The sequence below is a fragment of the Coenobita brevimanus genome, chromosome 95, assembly GCF_032717465.1.
Source record: "Coenobita brevimanus isolate Jiangsu-jjx chromosome 95, ASM3271746v2, whole genome shotgun sequence".
Lineage (NCBI taxonomy): Eukaryota > Metazoa > Arthropoda > Malacostraca > Decapoda > Coenobitidae > Coenobita > Coenobita brevimanus.
This window is the reverse complement of record NC_137048.1, coordinates 28,575,907-28,592,104: the sequence shown is the minus strand read 5'-3', so window position 1 is coordinate 28,592,104 and position 16,198 is coordinate 28,575,907. Positions and strand designations below refer to the sequence as shown.

The following is a 16,198-nucleotide window of genomic DNA, read 5'->3' as shown; positions in this document are numbered from 1 at the left end:
CGAGGTCCACTGAGTAAGGTTAAGGTTGAGTAAATAATGGCTGAGTGGCAACAGTAATAGATAGAAGGCGTCATCGTAGTAGAGTTAAGAATGAGTGAGTAACATCAGAGGTGAGTGGGAAGACAAGCAAAGTCATGTGGATAAGGTTAAGGTTAAATAAATACACTGGAGTAGGTGAGACATCATCATTAGACGGCGTTCCAGTCAGTGCCCTGCAAATTTTCAGAGGCATAAAAAAAAAAAAAAAGCACTAGAGGACATTAGACGGACATACTGAGGTTTTGTGTACACTGAAGATACAACAATTTAGGACGTAAAGGGGGTAAAAGTCAGGCCTAAGTTGTTACCTTACATAAAATATATATATATATTTTTTCTTCCATTTGAAATTAAGACGCTTACTGTTTATCTTTTCCAACCTTCTTCCTAAGTATGGATATCCTCATTCCTTTCTCCATTCCATCCCTTCATCTGAATCTTTGTTTCTCTTCCTCTCAATTTTTATTCTCACTCTTTATTCCCCCCTCCCCTCCTTCTTCCCTCCCTCCTCCTTCCCTCCCCTCTTCCTACCCCCCTTCCCCCGTCACTCAACCCCGCACTTTTGTTGCCTCCTCCTTCTCTTCCTCCTCCTCCTCCTCCTCCTCGCGTCGTCTCACTATACATCCATACCGCATCAGTCTCGCTTCTTTTATCACTCCTCTGATCTTTACTACCAAGCTCTCCTCAGAACTTCCTCTTTCCTTCATCGCTCTCTCAAAACCCATCACCGCTCTCTCATTTCCGCTCTCCTCATTTCTTCTTTCTTTATCATCTCCTCTGTTTTCTCTCTACATCCTTGAGGCAGAATTGGGTATCTGGGTATAAACTTGCATGTCGTATTCAAGGGGAAGATTGAGACTTGGAAAAATCTCAAGTCCGTCCCCTGAGGCCAAGGATCTCTCTCTCTCTCTCTCTCTCTCTCTCTCTCTCTCTCGCTCTAAAAAAAAAAAAAAAAAAAAACACTGGTCTAATTTTCTATAAGTTACCAATACATTCCTGTATTCATTTTTTTTCGGGGGGGGGTGAATAAACAGAGGCCAAATTAACCCCTTCAGTACAATGGCGGCTTGTTTGCTATCCTTGTCTTATTCTCGTACTGTACATCTTGAGAATGGGTCGCTGGTGTGGATCAAATGTCCTTTAGCAATTATTCTCTTTTCTTACGTTCTTATATTCTTGTGTGTGTGTGTGTGTGTGTGTGTGTGTGTGTGTGTGTGTGTGTGTGTGTGTGTGTGTGTGTGTGTGTGTGTGTGTGTGTGTGTGTGTGTGTGTGTGTGTGTGTGTGTGTGTGTGTGTGTGTGTTTCGATTATGAAAGGCCTCTCGTTATGATGGGGTTAGAGATTCTGAAGGTGAATGAGAGCTACTGAAGGTGAAATAACTAACTAAATATTGAGCAGCAGCAGCAGTAGTAGTAGTAGTAGTAGTAGTAGCTGTCAGTGCTCGAGGTTTCTGGACACGTGGGCAGAGGGCGTTCTTCGACATCAGGATATTCGATCCCATGGCAGCATGTCATCGTGAACTGTCTCTCGAAGCTGCACACAAGAGGAATGAGCAAGAAAAAAATAGAAATTATCAAGAAAGGATCCAACATGTGGACCACGGTCGATTCACTCCCCTTGTGTTCACGACATCAGGTGGGATGGGTCCAGAGGCAGTGAGATTCTATTCGAAACTGGCAGAGGTTCTTTCTGAGAAGAAACGTCAACCGCAGAGTTCTGTTATGGCCTGGATGAGATGTCGACTCTCATTCTCCCTCGTGAGGTCTGCTCTGCTATGTCTCAGAGGCACAAGATCATCAGCCCTCAGGCCTGTCTCTCTGGCGGGTATGGATTACGAAGCTACAGTGGTCGAGAGTCGCATAGACCAGCGACTCCAATATTTTAATGTCTTTATTTACACTGTAATATCAATAAAAAAATAATAATAATAGTAATAGTACTGTAGATGGTTGGTAACCACAGCCGTTGGCGTGCTTGGGGCCAGCGGATTGTAATATGAGGGTTAGTGTTAACCTTCACATTACAACTCCAAATGGTGAACTGTATTAGGAAGGTTGGTTTTGATCTTCACAATATAATTTACCAATGGATGGAGGTGATTATTATGAAAAAAAAAAGTAGTAGCTGTAGTAGTAGTAGTAGTAGTAGTAGTAGTAGTAGCAGCAGTAGTGGTGGTAGTAGTAGCAGTGGAAGTTGCAATGCCATAATGAGTAATGAGAGGAAATGAGTACAAGTGACTCTGGAATGAACGCGTGTAAGGCATTGTGTTCCTGGTGATGAGGTGGAGTGAAATGGGTGTTTGTGGGAGAGAGGCAGGTGAGCTCCAGGTACAGGTTAACCCTTTCAGCTCGACGGGATTATATTTATAAAGAATTTTAATCTATTTACGGAATGAATATGTCTAACACAGGATCATATTAATAAAGAATTCTAACCTATTTACAATTTACAAATATCTCCTTAACAGTTAACTTTTATCACGGATCGTTTTGTTTCTATTAGTATTTTTTCACTTTAATAATCACTCTAATCTGATTGTGAAGTATTTGCTGTCTGTATCATTTAAGACAAACGTATGTACAAACAATCTTATGAACAAAGCTTAGGATCTTTCATAAATATCGCTCTGTGACTTTTTTTTTTCTGGCTACCTCGGGACTATTGTTTTTTTGTTTTTGTTTTTTTTTCCGACCCATGAAGGACCTTTGTTTTGGGCGAAAGGTTTCAGATGACGATTCTTCTCTCTCTCTCTCTCTCTCTCTCTCTCTAGTTTATCTTCTCTACCACCTGGCGATTTTTACCAATAAGACCTTCCGTAAAGATGGAATTGCAGGCCTGATTATCGTGGACTTAGTAGTTTCCCTAGCACTTGTTCCCCAGTGATTTATTTTGCCTATTACACCTTAACATTCTCTTAATGCGTTGCTTCTGTTTTATTCATGTGTAAACTGTTCTATTTTCGCAATCACCAGACGATTTTATTCAGCTACGCACTCTCCTCTAACCCCTTCAGTTTGATTATTATATTTTCATTAATTTCTGTCTCAACCTTAAGACGATTTTCTTCAGCACAGAAAAGATCCTCGATGTGAAGAGGTAAAACAACAAGCAATAGGTTTTTTTTTTTTATAAAGTCTGAAATAAAAAGAAGCTGCTGGAAAGGTTAAATATTTTTAGTAAAGTAAGGGTTGATAAAGAAGGGTGGAATGTGCGTGAGTTTAGCGAGCGTGGTGGCTGGCCAGGGGTTCAGGGGGCAAAAGTTGTCTTGTAATGCAGGGAGGTTGCCGTCCTCTCCCACACCCCACCCCACACACCCACAATCCCCCTCCCAAACCCCACCACACACACCCACAGTCCCCTTTACACCTCACCCTATACCCCACAACCCCACCCTCTACCCCAAAATCCCTTCCACAAGCCCTCCCGAAACCACACTTCTGTCTCTCAATTCCACAACCCTCTCCCACACTCCAGTGTCAGTCCCACAACTTCAACAAACCACTCCCACACGTTTCTTCGTTTCACCACCACAGTCCACCTGCCTAAACATCCCTCCCACTCTCTCCACGTACTTTTCTCAAATCCCACTCCATATGCACATCCCACAATTTAAATTTACCTCATACCTCACACACATCAGCCTCTGCCTAACATTTCACAGTCTAAAGTTCGCTTACAAGTCAGACTTTCCACTGCCTCTTTTTGCATCTTACGCTCTCCACAAATTCCTCGACTTATACTCTCCCTCACATCCCACAAGACTCTTCTACATACCATTTCATCCCTATTTTAATCCTCCAAGGCTCCCAGCAAGTTCCATCCTACTATTCTCTCATCCCACAGCCTTTCCCCACACTTTTCACAGCTTCCCTTACACCTCTACCCTCCTATCCCACAAACATCTCATACATCCCAGCTCATCCTTAATTCATTCCCCCGAAAATCATCCCACTATCTTCACAGCCTCGCCTCATCATAAGCCTCATCCACACTCCTCAGAGACCTTCCACAAACACTCCATCGGCCTCTCCTCCACATCACCCCGCCCTCCCTTCCAGCTCCACCTCCACCCACTTCCCAGCGAGCTTCTAAATATCCACTGGTTTGCCTTCCACCTTACTACTCTCTTCTCCACAATTTTTTCCCCCAGTTTTTTGCTCCCTTCTCTTACCATCTTCAAACCTGTGTCGTTATTCGCCTTCTCCCTCCTTTGTTTCACCTTCACCGAGTTTCTGTGTCACTAGATTATTGTCAACAAGCTTTTTTCTTAAATTACTTAACTCTGCCCTCCACCTTACCCCCTTTCCCTCTATTTTTTTAAACTCTTTTTCCTTTCTCTATCTTATCATCCTCAGACTTGTTATTATGCTTCTTTTCTCCTTCCGTTAGTTCTCTGCCTCTTTTCTGTGTCAGTTTGCCCTCCCTACTTTCTTCTTTACACTTGTCCTCTTTTTTCTCTCTCATTTTCTCTCTTTTCCTCTCCTCTTACTTATCATCATGCTTCTCTTCTCTCTCCATTAATTATCACCTTCCTCTCGTTTTCTGTCACTATTTTGATTTATTTCCCTCATCTACTCATTTTTCCAAGTGATTTCTTCCCTCATTCCTTCACTCTGGTGCGGCTTTCCACTCCCTCTTTCAATTCCCAGTGGCTATTTCCTATCCCTTTCAGCTTCATATTGATTCTCCATGCTCCCCTCTCCCCCTCCCTCCCCTATTCACTCATCTCGCTACCTGTCAGCTCTACACTAGTCCCTCCCCCCTCCTCCTCCTCTTTTTTTTTTTTTTTTAACCACTTCATTTCGATTACATGGATTTCTGGTCCCACCCCCTCTCTCTCTCTCTCTCTCTCTCTCTCTCTCTCTCTCTCTCTCTCTCTCTCTTCTTTAACTTCATCGTCATCATCATCATTTTCTTCTTCCTCTTCTTCTTCTTCTTTGCCACCGGATGGTTCTCTTCAATTTAGGAAACGTTTCTGTTATCTAAGACTATATCCAACCCCTCCACTCCGAAAAATTCTATCTTAAGCTGAATAAAATCGTCTGAAGGTAGCGAAAATAAAAATAAACTCTAGATTTGAAGCAGTAAATCTCGTGCCACCACTACCCCCTTCCCTCTCTCATTTTTCCTCCTCCTCCTCTTACTTAAATTCTTCTGTTTTCCTTCCCATCCACTGCATGACTCGCAAGGTTGTCGATTTGGGCATTATCAATCTCGTTTGCTGAGAGAGAGAGAGAGAGAGAGAGAGAGAGAGAGAGAGAGAGAGAGTGAGAGAAAAATGAAAAAAAAAAAATGCTATACACCAGGAAAAATGTCATAGCTCCGTTATTCGATTATATCCACCGGCTAAGACAGTGTCATGACATATTTCCTTTGCTATATAAAAACCGTAATACCATCCTTGTGCTTTGGAAAAAAAAAAGAAAGTAAACAGAAAAAAGGAATACAAATGAAAAAAAGAAAAAACACTATAAAAAGGCACAGAGCTAAAAAAAAAATGAAAAGGAAAACAAACAAGAATGGAAAAGGAAAAAGTGCACTGAAAAAAACACACAAAACAAAAACGGCTCCTTTTCTTTACCCTTGGAAATAATAACAGGATGAGTATATGAGACGCCAGTCCTCGCAATTGCCGGCTAATTTTCTCAGGTTAATTTCTACACGGCAATTTCTATACAGCAATTTCTCACAGCAATTTCTACACAGCAATTTCTATACAACAATTTCTTCACAGCAATTTCTACACAGCAACTTTTATACAGCATTTTCTTGAGAGCAATTTCTTCACAGCAATTTCTACACTGCAGTTTCTCTCGGTACGATTCACTCCACTGACAAAAAGATAATTCACCTCACTTCATCCCGTTCACTACGATCTCGCCTTTTATATTACAGTTTTGTTCTCTGTACACGGATTTGTGCTAAGGAGTCGTATTCTCGTAGGTTAAGGAAGCTCCCTAACACCTTTTCCCGTTCTAAAAATCTCGCTAACACCGCCACTCTATGCATAGCCCACGTGCAAAAGGTTATTAAACAGCTGTATCCAAAAACAAATCGCTAGGAAGGAGGTGCTAGGAAGCTTCCTTACACGACGTGAATACAGGCCAAAGATACCTCTGGACGATTTTTTTCGGATTAAGAGAGAAGCTGGTAGTGGAGAGGCTAAAATCAAACTCCTTTAACCATTATGCCACGAAATGATGAAGAAATTGTCCGCTGATAAAAAAATATAATAAAAGGTAATCATAACAGTGCAGGGCTTAACAAATAATTGGTAAGTTTAGGGAAAGATAGTGTGATTGCTCCACGGAATATAATTTTTTTTCTTTTTGTACAGGACACTAAAACCCTGTGGCAGACGCAAATCAAGCAAGTGGCAGAGTTGCTTGTTAGGTCACGAAATTTAAGCTTAACAAGGGAGCCGAGCCCTGTGCATCAAAGACTTCAGGTTTCTCCATCTAGACGAGACTCAGTGCTAGCAGGACAAGATTTCCTAGAACAAAACTCTTGCCACATTAAAATACTACATATACAAAGGGCCCTGCAAGTAATTCTCACCCTCCTCCAATTACAAATCACTCTCCCTTATATACTTCTCAACCTTGCCTTTCCTCCTGTTTCCCCGTCTACTTTTCCCAGTCATCTCACTCTGATACAACCTTTCCAAAATTTTATACCAGCAAAAAAAAAAAAAAAAAAAAGGACCCCATCTGTGTTTCTTTTCTAGGGGATGATTTTTATTTTTTAATGTTGATTTTAGATTTTCAGCACAATGTCCCAAGAAGGAATGAACTCCGGGCTTTGTATATGTGTATGTATTGTAGCGGACGGTTTGCATACGCCTCTGGGATAATCTTGCCACAAAGAGATTCACAGAGGTTGCTAAGGTGAATCCCGAAAGGTATTATAAGTCACTGAACACCAGAATCTCCAGAAAATCATTTAGAAATTAGATAAATTGGTAACGAATGGTAAAAAGCCGTGAAGAAGGTTAGTAGTGGTAGTGGTAGTTCCAGTAGTAGTTGCAGTAATAGTAGTAGTGATAGTAATAGTTGCAATCCCAGGCTCATTTGAACGTGAACCCGATGGACTGCAGGTTGAAGCTGACCATTTCCTGCAGTCCACCATTCTCCTTCTGGGGGATAGGGAGGTGATTGAGGGATGCTTGTATAACTGGGCAGCTCCACCACCCAGCCATATCGGTGCCACCACTTGAAGGCCTCACTCTCCAGCACAAGTAAAAACAAAAGGCTGCTAAATGGTAACAAATAACTCTAAATGTACCAATGATATCCCTAAAATAGCAGCCTTACTAATGGGGTACTTACCGGTCGTGATGTGAAGCTTGACCATGTAGTAAAGGGAGACGGAGCGCTGGGGTTGTGAGCTGGGGTTGCCTGCCATGGTCTCGTTCTGGAGCAGGCACAATGTCTCCTGAACTGGCGCTAGGGGGTTCATCACGAAGCTGGGGGAGAGACAAGAGGAGATAGTGATGAGACGGGGAGAGATATGAGAGGTAGACTGCAGTAATAGCAGAAATGAGGGAAAATAAAAGGCAATAGAAGAAGGGGGGGAAATGAGCTGATTAAAGGGGGAGAAAAAGAGAAAGATGAAACTTGAGGAAATGAGAAGTTAATGAGTGGGTGGCTAATGAGGGAAGACGACGTGATAGGTGAGGGGGGTTAAGACTAAGAGATGAGATGGGTAGATGTGTGGAAGAGTAATTTTAGTGAGTGGGTGAGGACTTATGGGAGGTGATGAGTGGGAAATGAAACACGCATTAAACTCATTCTTGTTTTAGGCCCCTGAGATGCACAATGACGCTAAAATTCTAAAAAATACAACAGGAGAAACTAAATTCTTTTACTGTAACTGATCACTAACACAATAAATTCTCGCTACATCCACACATTTTTGCCCGCCTCGGGAGTGACTGTTTGGCCGTAGTAATACTCGATTTGTAATTTCTAACGTTCCACAACGACTGACCACCTGAATCGTTTAAAACTGAGGCCATATCTCAGCGTGAAACAAGAGGGACTGTTAACATTACATACAATACCGCTGGAGTATCTGTTGATGCTTGAGGTCCTAAAGAATATGAATCTAACCACAAAGATGGATTACCCTCACAGACCCTAATAACAAACACATCCACCTACTACTAAAAACCACTATTTCTATGCAACTCTTGTGAAGGAAGGGGTTCACAAATAGCAACTCTAGTGAAATAAGAACAATGATGAACACCGTCTCACCTGAAGGAGGCAGCTGCACACTCAGGCTCCTCGCGGCACCATCCTTGACACTCCCACAGCGACAGGTTCCTGATGGTGTAGTAGGTGGACCCTCGGTAGTCTAGCTCAGTTAACTTCTCAAACGCCGTCTTGCCTGTGAGGGAGAGAGATGGATGATTTTACTGAGGGAAACATTGATACCACATTGAATAAATTAACACATACAAGCACATGCGCGACAACCCATACACGGTACATGGATATGCATATTCTCTTTCTTCTTAAACAGTTTTGATGCAGAAAACTGATATATGAATATAATGATCAAGAAGTGCAATTTTACGCACATGACTGTTTTGATGCCGAACATATTAAAAAGAAACTGAAAGATATATTTTTTAGCAACAGGTATGATACTATAAATATTCAATCTCACTGCACAGAATCCTGATATTCGGTATTCCTACTGGAAATTACATTGGTTGTACCGATGGGGTTAAGGTGAAATAAAGAACAATTAATGAAGTCCTTATCCAAACTTGCTACTCAAAAATTTTCAAGATGCACCTGAGAAAACACTATTTCAAAGAAGCCATAACATTACACGGTCTTGCTCTCCCACGCCCCAGATTCATAAGGAAGTCTGGTATTGCTTTGTTATGAATTACACCATAAAATGCCCTCCAAGCACACCGTGACGGCTTATTTTCCACACCCCAAATGTTATGCAAACTCTATTACGCTCAGATACCATAACAAGCCTGAGCGACGCACAATGCACCTGGAATTAAAACTCTCAGTTCCCGTCCAGAAAACGAGAAACAAAGGCTCAGAATCCATTTAAAAAAAAAAAAAAAAAGATATTTTACTGTGCGTGAAAGGTGGGGTGGGATAACAGTGGGAGGAAGGAGTGGTGATGAATTTACAGAAGATGAACTGTAGATCTGGCCGACTGACAGATAATAATGATAAATAATGTTAATTTTACGCCATCCACCCCATTTTCTGTGCAGGACTAAGGCGTCGCCCTAATTTAGAAGGAAGTATGGGGACAGACAAACAGATAGACAGACAGATGATCCTGGGTGACGACCGGAATCAGGCTTGCGTTATACGAAGAAGGAGAAAAAAAAAAAAAAGGAGAGACGAACGGTAGAATGTGTCTTCCTGTGCAAGACTGAGGCACGAGAGAAGAAAACAACGGCACATATCCAAGTTTATCTTAGGCAGAATTAATTAACAAACTCAAAAGGCGCAATTAGATGAGGGAGATTAGTACATAAATAGCACAGAACACCAAATGAAAGTTACATAAGCATACAGAAACTAGTCACGAAGAAGTGCTAAGAAAACTAAGTCGACAAGAGTAAGGCACATTTTCGCCACGTCTCGCTCCGGTAGAGGGTAATTATTAGAGCCGACAGGAGCTGGGGGAAGGGAGGGAGAGGATGGGGAGAGGGAAAGAGAGGAGAGAGGAGGGCAAGGGGGGAGAAGGGGGTGGTCAGGGGGCGTGTCGGTATATAGTCACCCAGCCGTGCCTTCCTGGGGTTCCTGCCTCTTGAGATATACTGCTATTTTTTGGTCCTGTTGTTTAGCCTTTGTTCTGTCTTTGTCTCAACTGTCTGTCTGTCTTTCTGTCTGTCTGTCTCTGTCTGTCTGTCTGTCTGTCTGTCTCTCTCTCTCTCTCCCTCCCTCCCTCCCTCCCTCTCTCTCTCTCTCTCTCTCTCTCTCTCTCTAATCGGCTGCTCCTCTAAATAACTTCCTGTGCTCTTCATTCCTTCTCCTTCTTCCTTGTTTGCGCTCTGTTTCCTTCACTTTCCTTTTCTATCTCATCCATTCGCTTCTTCCTTCTCTCTCTCTCTCTCTCTCTCTCTCTCTCTCTCTCTCTCTCTCTCTCTCTCTCTCTCTCTCTCTCTCATTTTAAGTCTACTTGCACTAACTCTCCTCTAGCCCACTTGCTTAACCTCATTTTCTCTCGCTGGCTTACTCATTCATTTACTTTACTGATTAATTTGCTTTCACTGTCTCATTTCATCGCATCATTTTCTATTTCATCGTCGTCTCCCACTTTTTCCTCTCTCCTCTTACGTGCTTACTCATTCTGTGACTTTCTGACATTCCTGTTTTTTTCTTAGGTTTCATTTTCAAGCCAAGAGTCTCCTTCGGTTTTATAAAACTGCTTTGCGGTGGTCAGAAAAAAAGTTAAATCCGTCCATATCATACGAATCTTTGTCAAAATTACTTGGAACCCCTGGCCTGTTACTGGTACGGCCATGAGCAAAAGTTCATGGACACTTTATCTGCGGACTGAGGTGATAAAAAGTGTTACATGCACTGGTAATAAGATAGAAATATGAAGCACGTACCAAAAAATTAAGTGAGGGAAGGAAGGTCTCTGTCGCTTGAGGGGGAGTGGGGAATATGAAAAGCAGGAGACAATGAAGGCAGGGAAACGTAGGGGGAATTTTGCTCATGTCTTCCAGTTATATAAAATCGCTTGGTGGCAGCCTAGATGAAATGCTAAGTACGTCGGAATCTTAGGAAATTTCAAGACGATCACAAGCCTCCTTCAAGATATGGTCCTTATAAACCACAATGAAGAAGTTGGGAGGAGTTAGTGCTCAGGTGGTGGTATGTGAAGAACTGTGGGAAGCTTTCTTTCTTTCTTTCTTTTTTTTAAGCAAACTACGGGGTCTCTGTAACAGGCATTATACTTGTCTTAAGAATCAAGTGTATTAAAAGATTATTTCTCTTCTGTTTTCCTGTCTTCCTACTTTTTTTACTCGCAGAGAGAGAGAGAGAGAGAGAGAGAGAGAGAGAGAGAGAGAGAAAATGTAGAAGCGGTAAGGTGAGATTGCCCTGTCGAATTTATGGAGCATGTCATTGCCTGTCTCATAGCGGGTTTAATTCTAGCTTCAAGGGGATATGTTCGAGCATGTCTGGGGAATATCTACTACTGTCTGTCTGTCTGTTCATCGCTATCTGTCTCATACTTTCTATCTGTCTATCTGTATTTCTATCCCTCTATGTATCAGTCTATGCATCTGTCTGCCTATATCTCTCTATCTATCTATCCTTCTATTTATCTATCTATCAATCTATCAAAGCACACCCCCAGCTCTCACTCTTGCTGCTGTGAACGATTGTACATATATATTGATTTTAAGTGTATGTATTTAGCCTCCTGAGTATATCTATCTATCTTCATCTCTATCTATCCATCTGTCTATTATCCTAATCAACATTCCAGGACACATTCATCGTTTAACACACACACACACACACACACACACACACACACACACACACACACACACACACATATCCCTCGAGTCCCAATGATATCTAAAGAAGTGTGTTGTCCTAATGTCCTGGGCAGGACACGTTGTGGATGCCTAAATAAAGAACAGATAATGAAAGGAACAGCGTGGCACCCAAGAGATGGAGTCAGAGGATGAGGTAGACGAGATAATAAACTACGGTAGGAAGTTTAATATTTCTGGAGTAAGGAGAAATATGCTTGGGATAAGTAAAGTATATAAGAGAAAGGTCTCTATCCTGTAGTGGACTAAAGATAAATGATGATGATGATGATGATGATGATGATGATAATGATGGTGAAGAGAGAAGTGTGATGATGACAATGATGATGATGAAAATAATGATGATGATGATGATAGTGATGATGAAAATAATGATGATGATGATGATGGTGATGATGAAAATAATAATGATGATGCTTATGATGATGATGATGATGATGGAAATAATAACGACGATGACGGTAACAATGACGATGGCGATGTACGGGAGATGAGGTCAGTGACCGTGAACCCTGTGGACTGAAGGAGGGAGGGCAGGATGTTGTGGGTAGGATGAGTGATGACCGCGACGCTTAGAAGGATGAAGAGGAGCAGCGTAAAGGATATTTGGTTCAGGATGGGTGACTTCTGTGATGACTCGTATCCCTCGGCCAGTCACGCCCAGGTAGCAAGGAAGGTGATTTTGAGTGTAGGAATGTAGGAGTGTATGAGGGAGGACTGTTTATCATGGCAGTAGTAGTTGCTAAGCATGTACAGATATACCTCAATTTTGGGTACGATATATCCTTGAAGATAACGATGTATTTGAATGTATTTTAGGGTAAGAATAAAGGGATTCTATGAGGCAGTGTTATGAGGGGTGGCACCGGGAAATGGGTGTCTATGTTTTTCTCACCGTTCTTCATCAAAACATTCATCAACATTCTTCCCCTACTTTTTGTCGCAATGTTTCAACGCTCTCTCTCTCTCTCTCTCTCTCTCTCTCTCTCTCTCGTACACGTGAATGAGTTAGCAGGTGAGACCAGGTGAGTGAGAGCAAGCAAGTGCGCTGAGTCACGAGGAGCAGAATTCGTGTGTACCATGAAGAACGAGTAGGAATGTTATGACCAAGAGAGAGAGAGAGAGAGAGAGAGAGAGAGAGAGAGAGAGAGAGAATTTACGAAACCAGATTCCATGAGCATTAAATCTTAACTATGTACAAATGTTGCGATAATAACCACAATTATCATCATCATCATCATCATCATTATTGCCGTCCTTCTCCTCCTCATCATCATCATTATTATTGCCGTCCTCCTGCTCCTCCTCCTCCTCCTCCTCCTCCTCCTCCTCCTCCTCCTCATCATCATCATCATCATCATCATCACCACTATTATTGCCGTCCTCCTCATCATCATCATTATCATCATCACCATCATCTGGCCATTCCCATTCATCCAAACATTAACAATCATCTAATCCTTTAAGAAGCGTAGATAACAAACAGTAAAAACACAAAAGACGTCATCGTAGTGAAGGGGATATGTAAACGCTGAACAAATCACCACGACAAAAACACACACACACACACACACACACACACACACACACACACACACACACACACACAAATTACACACAGTCGTAGAACAAAGGAACTAATTACAAACGGCCGGGTCAAACTGGCAGCCTCAAATCACCTCGTTTTTGCTAATCAACCACGGGTCATTAACTAGGGGACGCACCTGTTGTAATTTATTTTTCTTGTCTCTGAGATGATTACAGTAATTTTCATCTCCGCTTCTGAATTTACCTGATCTAAATTCATATATATTTCATTTAGCAAAGGGAACGGTACCACTGTCAACTATTTCCCTTTCTTACGTTATTGGTATAGTAATTTATGAAAGAAGGGGTTGTGAGCTGGGGGAAGGGCAGAGAAATGGCAAGGGACAAGGCGACACGGAGGCGACATGAACGGGATTTATGTGTCTGGCTATAGATAGATAGGTAGGTAGGTATAATAATCCATTCAAACAAGTGACTTCTTCTTTTAATTTATTCTTGCTATCTCCAGACGATTTCTTAAAACTTAGGATTTTTTTTTTTTATCTGGAACGGTTAGAATTATAGACTTCATTAACTCTTTTGATGATATTTTTTATACTATTATTCTTATTTCCAGACGATTTTATTCAGCTTAAATGATTTTTCTTCAAGTGGAGGTGTTAGATATAGCCTTCATTAACCTCTTTCTAGCTAGGGGGTTGCTTAACTGAATAAAATCGTCTGGTAGCAGCAAGAATAGGATACAAATGGCATCCTAGGGCTTATGGGGCTGATGTGGAGGGACAGGGAGGGGAATGTATAACGGAGAGTGGCGTGGCGTGGGAGGCTGGGGAGGAAGGGTTATTAATGAATGATGGGAGATATGCCTCCAGTCGATTTTACCAACACTAAGGGAGAGTTTTAGAAGTGGAATATATAGACAGAGACAGAAAGATAGATAGACGGCCTTAATTAACCTTCTTCACTACGAGATTTGGAGGGATATTTTCACATAGTGGAACCGATACAAACGACCAGCTACTGTGGAATGTTAATCATGTAGTGGTAGCAGTAATTTTAATCCCAGGTTCATCTGAATGTGAACCCAGTGGACTGCATGCTGAAGCTACCCCTCCTTTCGGCGGGATAGAGAGGGAGTTAAGGGACACTTGTATAAACAGCCAGTTGATCCGTTCGGTTATAACAGTGCCACCACATGAAGGCGCCCTCTTAAGCACCGGAATGGTAATCGTGTACTGGTATTATTCTCACCATGTGCGGCGGATACCAGGAGCACCAAACACACCCCACACGCCACCACGGCCCGCGACCACATCTGTGAGGGAGAGATACAATAAGCTTTACTAAACAGCTCCTAAAGAAACAAGGTGGTAAATACACAGATAGATACAAAATACAAGTCAGAAAAGGATATGCAATAAATAAAGGAACTAGTTGAAGTAAAAGTCAGTCTAAAAAAACAATGAATAAACGAAATGCTTGGGGAAAAAAAATTCAGGTTGATCTAAAAAACTGTAAAAAAAAAAAAAAATGACAGAAAAAAAGGTCTTAAGTAAAAAATCGAACACAGTATGAAGTAATAAACGAACTAATAGAAAAAAAAAAACAATAAATCGTATAATGAAAATAGTGACTGAATAATAATGCTGTAGATAAGCAAGGTAGTGAGTGTTTAAACAAAGTCATGATTTAAAAGAATGATCCTCCAGGTACCATAATAAATATTTTCTTGGCAGTTCTAGGTGACCAAAAATGGTGATGTGGTTTTGGAGACACCGTAAAACCTCTTTCTTTCCTATTTATTCTGAATATTGCATATTAATATGTGTTTGTAATATTTTTTATAGACATTGTTTGCATCAGTAACATACAAAAATTACTAAGATGGAATATGCAAAATAAATCGCTAAGGAAAAGGTGCCTCCAAGTCTCCTACGCACCTAGAATACGACCCTCTAAGCTAGGAGACCACGAACGAATGAATCGCTCAGGAAAAGATACGACGAAATTTCCAAATGCCTCTAAGAATACGACCCTCTAAACCAGGAGACCAAGAAAACGTAAATCGCTGAGGAAGAAGCGTTACGAAAGTGTTACGAAATTATATTAAGCCATGAGGTCACGAACGAGCAGGGAGGGGGGTGGGAGGGAAGAGGGATGGAGATAAGGAGATAAGAATGGAATATGAGAGAACTAGAGGGAGATAACGACTACAGGGAGGCAGGCCGGGAATGACAGGCCGACTACACAAATTGCCAGTTAGGGGTCGTTGTCTCGGTGATTGAGGTGTAATGAGGTGGTTTGATGACACCTTAATTATGGAGAGAGAGAGAGAGAGAGAGAGAGAGAGAGAGAGAGAGAGAGAGAGAGAGAGAGAGTTATGGGTTGTGAAGGAAAGGGTGTGAATAGGGAGAAGGTATGTTGAGGAAGGAATGAATATGTAAGGGTGGGAGAGGGAGAGAAGGGAGATGACAGTGGGATGCCGGGGAAGGGGAAGGGGGAGGTAAGAGCAGGAGGCGAGGGAGGGGAAATGACGCGGGAGAAAGGTGAGAGAGGGGAAAGGGTGTGGAATGAGTGGGTTATAATTTGGGAAAAGAAATGAAAGAAGAGAGTGAAGTCAGAGAGGACAAATGAGAGAGATTAAGGTGAGGGAGGAAAATGAGAAAGGGGGAAAATGAGGTTGGGGAGGTGAAGGAGGGGAGAGGGTAGATTGTTCGGGTTGGAGGTGAGGGTGGAAGGTTGAGGAGGGGAGACGGTGGATGGTTTGGAGAGGGGAGAGGATGGGGTGGGGGTGACATGGGGGAGGGGGGGAGGATGAGACACAGCTGACGGAAGTACAGTTAGATGCGATAAGCGACAGGGAGGGGGAGAGGGGAGGAGGAGAGAAAGGGAAGGGGAAACGGGAGGGAGGAAGGATGGAAAAGGCAGGGAGATGGGAAAGAGGAAGGAGAAAGGGAAAAGGCAGGAAGAAACAGGAAGAAGGTAGGAGGAAGGGGGCATGAGAGAACATGGGGAGACGGGAGGCATGAAGGGAAACAGAAGGAGGGAGAT

General features: G+C 42.2%; 1 protein-coding gene across 1 annotated transcript in view; it reads right to left on the bottom strand.

Annotated features, from left to right (window-relative positions):
- Positions 1-16,198, bottom strand: part of tyn (trynity) — a 183,569-nt gene that overhangs the window by 59,507 nt on the left and 107,864 nt on the right. Inside the window, exons 8-10 of the mRNA XM_080282996.1 lie at positions 14,399-14,462; positions 8,298-8,430; positions 7,368-7,504 (exon numbers count right to left, since the gene is read on the bottom strand). Of these exons, the coding sequence (XP_080139122.1) occupies positions 7,368-7,504; positions 8,298-8,430; positions 14,399-14,462 (334 nt within the window). The remainder of the gene's footprint in view (positions 1-7,367; positions 7,505-8,297; positions 8,431-14,398; positions 14,463-16,198) is intronic.